At 30.2% G+C, this 3,147-nt stretch overlaps 1 protein-coding gene across 2 annotated transcripts in view; it reads right to left on the bottom strand.

The window, feature by feature from the left end:
• The window catches only part of LOC111633616 (G-patch domain and KOW motifs-containing protein-like), a 51,978-nt gene extending 50,384 nt beyond the window's left edge, over positions 1 to 1,594 (bottom strand). For both annotated transcript variants that reach the window (XM_023378222.1, XM_023378223.1), the window contains exon 1: positions 1,372 to 1,594. In XM_023378222.1, coding sequence (XP_023233990.1) covers positions 1,372 to 1,553 — 182 coding nt within the window. In that variant the 5' untranslated portion in view covers positions 1,554 to 1,594. The remainder of the gene's footprint in view (positions 1 to 1,371) is intronic.
• Positions 1,595 to 3,147: the final 1,553 nt, after the last annotated feature.

Here is a 3,147-nt window from a genome sequence, read left to right as displayed (position 1 = left end):
ATAAAAAAAAAACACCACAAATATTTAAAATTTAACCAGATCCAACATTTAGAGTTTAAAAATCTCAAAATAGATAAGAGGGTTATCATTTATATTTTATAACAAAAGCTTAAATTTAAAATTTGATTATTGGATGTCTGTAAAAATTATTTTAAAGTATTAAGAAAGCATTACATTTCATATATAAATTTTTAAAATCTTAATTTATATAAGGAACATCATAACAATAAAGTGAAGGAATTTATTAATTTATATATGTATATAAAATTTTAAAACCTAGATCCATTCCTAAAACTTTGATTCTCTAACTGAACAATTTGTGACTACAATAATTATATTTAGAATCTTGTAAACTGGGAATAAACTTTTCAGAGGATTGGAATTTGAACTAGATTTTATCACTGCCAGGAACACAGTAATCTATGAGAATTACAAACCATACCTATAGAAGCAAAGAACTAAATGAAGCTATGCATCTAAGAGCAGGAGCAACCCTTTATAAAAATGGCATTCCAAAATTTGTTTCTTGCAGTACCAATTTGCAAAAGCTAATAAAAATTTAAATTGATATGAATTATTCATTTATAAAAGAAAATTCAAAAAATTGGAATAGTATCCTAAAACTCTTCATAAAAAGTGACTAAAACTATTTATATGTTAAATGTATTACGGATCTGAGATTATTTGCAGATACACATTTCACGCACGACATTGACGACAAACGGTACACCATAACAAATTAAACCGTTTACTAATATATATATAAATAATACACAAAGTATTAGGTTCCTCCTAGTTAATAATTAAGAAAAAAAACCTTTCAAAAACAAGCCCAAGTTTTTTATTAACCAGTCAAAACAGAAGGGATACAAAGAAAACTTCGATCCGAAAGGGCTTACGAAATAACTAACCGAAAGGAACTACGGATCCTTTTTAGCTCTACCACTCCATCAAAATTCAGAGCAAGGATTGAATCTGGCTGAAATTTGAAAAAATAAACTTTAATTACATAAAAAAAAATTCTTATTCTGTATAATTTTCTAAAATTTTATCAGATAAATTTCAATAGTATAAAAATACTTTGCCATCATATTTAACAATCACTACGATATTAAATAATAAACTAATTCTTTATTTGCATTCATTGTATTGTATAGAAATATATAAATAAATACTACATATACATTAAGTATATATAGATATAAGTAGAGAGATTTTTTTTTTCTAATCATCAAAAAGTATTCATAAATATTGAAAGATTGCTATTTAGATATTCGAATAAAGAATAAGGTAAGAATTATTCATTTATAATACTTTAAACAAGATATATATTATGTCAACTTGTAGCTAGAGGTCGTGTGAAATGCTTGCCTTTTGATTTTCTTATTTTCCAAAGATTTGATGAAATCTTTCTGAGAATTATCTTCATTCGCCAATTCCGGAACATTTCTTTGTATTTTCTGATCGAGTTTCTTAATTTTAAAACTAAAATTCGACTGTGGAGAAGAACTATTATTTTCCATTTTTGATCGAAAAGACCGTACAAACGCCATCACTCGGACTGTATACAATTCGAATACAGTTGTCGGATTCGTCCGTAACGTTAAAGTAAATATCGCCCAAATATTACCTATAAAATAATTTTTAAGTTTAAAATTTAAGAAAAATTTTACAATTATTATTACCTATATATATAAATATTGTATATAATATATAATTGAATTATTTTAATTAACTTTTTGAATATATATATACATATTTTTAACTCTTTCCGCCCTGTGGGCACTATAACAGGGCATCTTTTAGTAAGTCCATTATGGGTTCGACCAGGCCCACAATAGGGCCCGACATATCCGGACAGACCACTCCCCAAAATTTTCTGGACATTTTTCGACCCGTCTGCATTCGATCTCGAGTCCTACAGAGCGGGAGGCTGCCATCTTCATCGCTCGGCCAACCGGCACGCTTATCAGTAGAATATCAGTGTCGAATTTATAAATCGGCTTACTAGGTCCTGATCCAAGGCTCTAAAGTTTTTAGGAGACGTAGAATTTTTAAGGCTACAAACTAGTGTTGAACTTAATTACGTCAGTTATTTTATTTTATTTTTCGAGCTTATATTTTGTATTGAAGCTTAATAAACGTCTCCCTTAGATCAAAAGTTAGCGAGTGCTTGAGTGACATTTTGGCTTGTTCATAACTTAAAGTGACCACACGTCCCGATTTTGGCGGGACAGTCCCGCTTTTTGGTGGACTGTCCCGCGTCCCGCCGATTTTTAAAAATGTCCCGCTTTTTAGAAAATATCTGCATTTCTTATTTTAAATGTACTGTAAAAATATACTACCTATTATTTATTAAGTATTATGGTGAATATAAAGAAATAAAAAATACATAAAAAAAACACATAAAATGCATGCAGAGTAAACTAAATTAGGCAATGTACCGAGTTAGATTTACTCGGTAGTGTTCGATCATTGTCGTTACGTCTCGGCTTAATTCAGATAAGTGTAGACAGTGTGGACTGCCGTTAGATAGTGCGGTTTGTTGTTTTCAATTTGACGTTCGGTTTGACTCATTATTTGATTGACGAAGGTAGAGCAATAGTCGCCACAACGTAACGGTTAATAAGGTAAAATTTAATACTCTTTTATAACCTTTGTAGTAAATTTTTTATTTATTTCTAGTATTTATCCACAGAATAAAAGATGAGTAAAAAAAGAGAATGCAAATTTAACGAAGAGCTAAGCAGAGAATTTCCATTTATTAAAAAAACCAAAATAGACTATATGGTACGGTGTGATAAATGCAATGCTGAATTTTCGGTCTCACATGGTGGAAAAAACGATATTACTAAACATCTAGCGACAAAGAGGCACAAAAGATTTTTGAATAATGCCGCTTCCTCGTCTAAAATGGAACAGTTTTTTCGCAGTGCTAGCTTTGGCAACACGGAAAAACAGCTAGCATTAGCGGAAGGGCTATTTGCTTTCCACACCATAAACCACAATCAAAGTTTCAGATGAATGGATTGCACGTCGCAAATGATCAAAACATTATACGACAAAAAATTTGCATGTGCAAGGACAAAAACCGAAGCAATTATTTGTAATGTTTTTTCACCATATTCGTTTTCACAATTGCAGAAA

This window comes from Centruroides sculpturatus, unplaced genomic scaffold (assembly GCF_000671375.1).
Source record: "Centruroides sculpturatus isolate CEXI.00-Female unplaced genomic scaffold, Cexi_2.0 scaffold844, whole genome shotgun sequence".
Classification (NCBI taxonomy): Eukaryota; Metazoa; Arthropoda; class Arachnida; order Scorpiones; family Buthidae; genus Centruroides; species Centruroides sculpturatus.
Note: the sequence above shows the minus strand (reverse complement) of the source record. Positions and strands in the feature narration are given on the sequence as shown.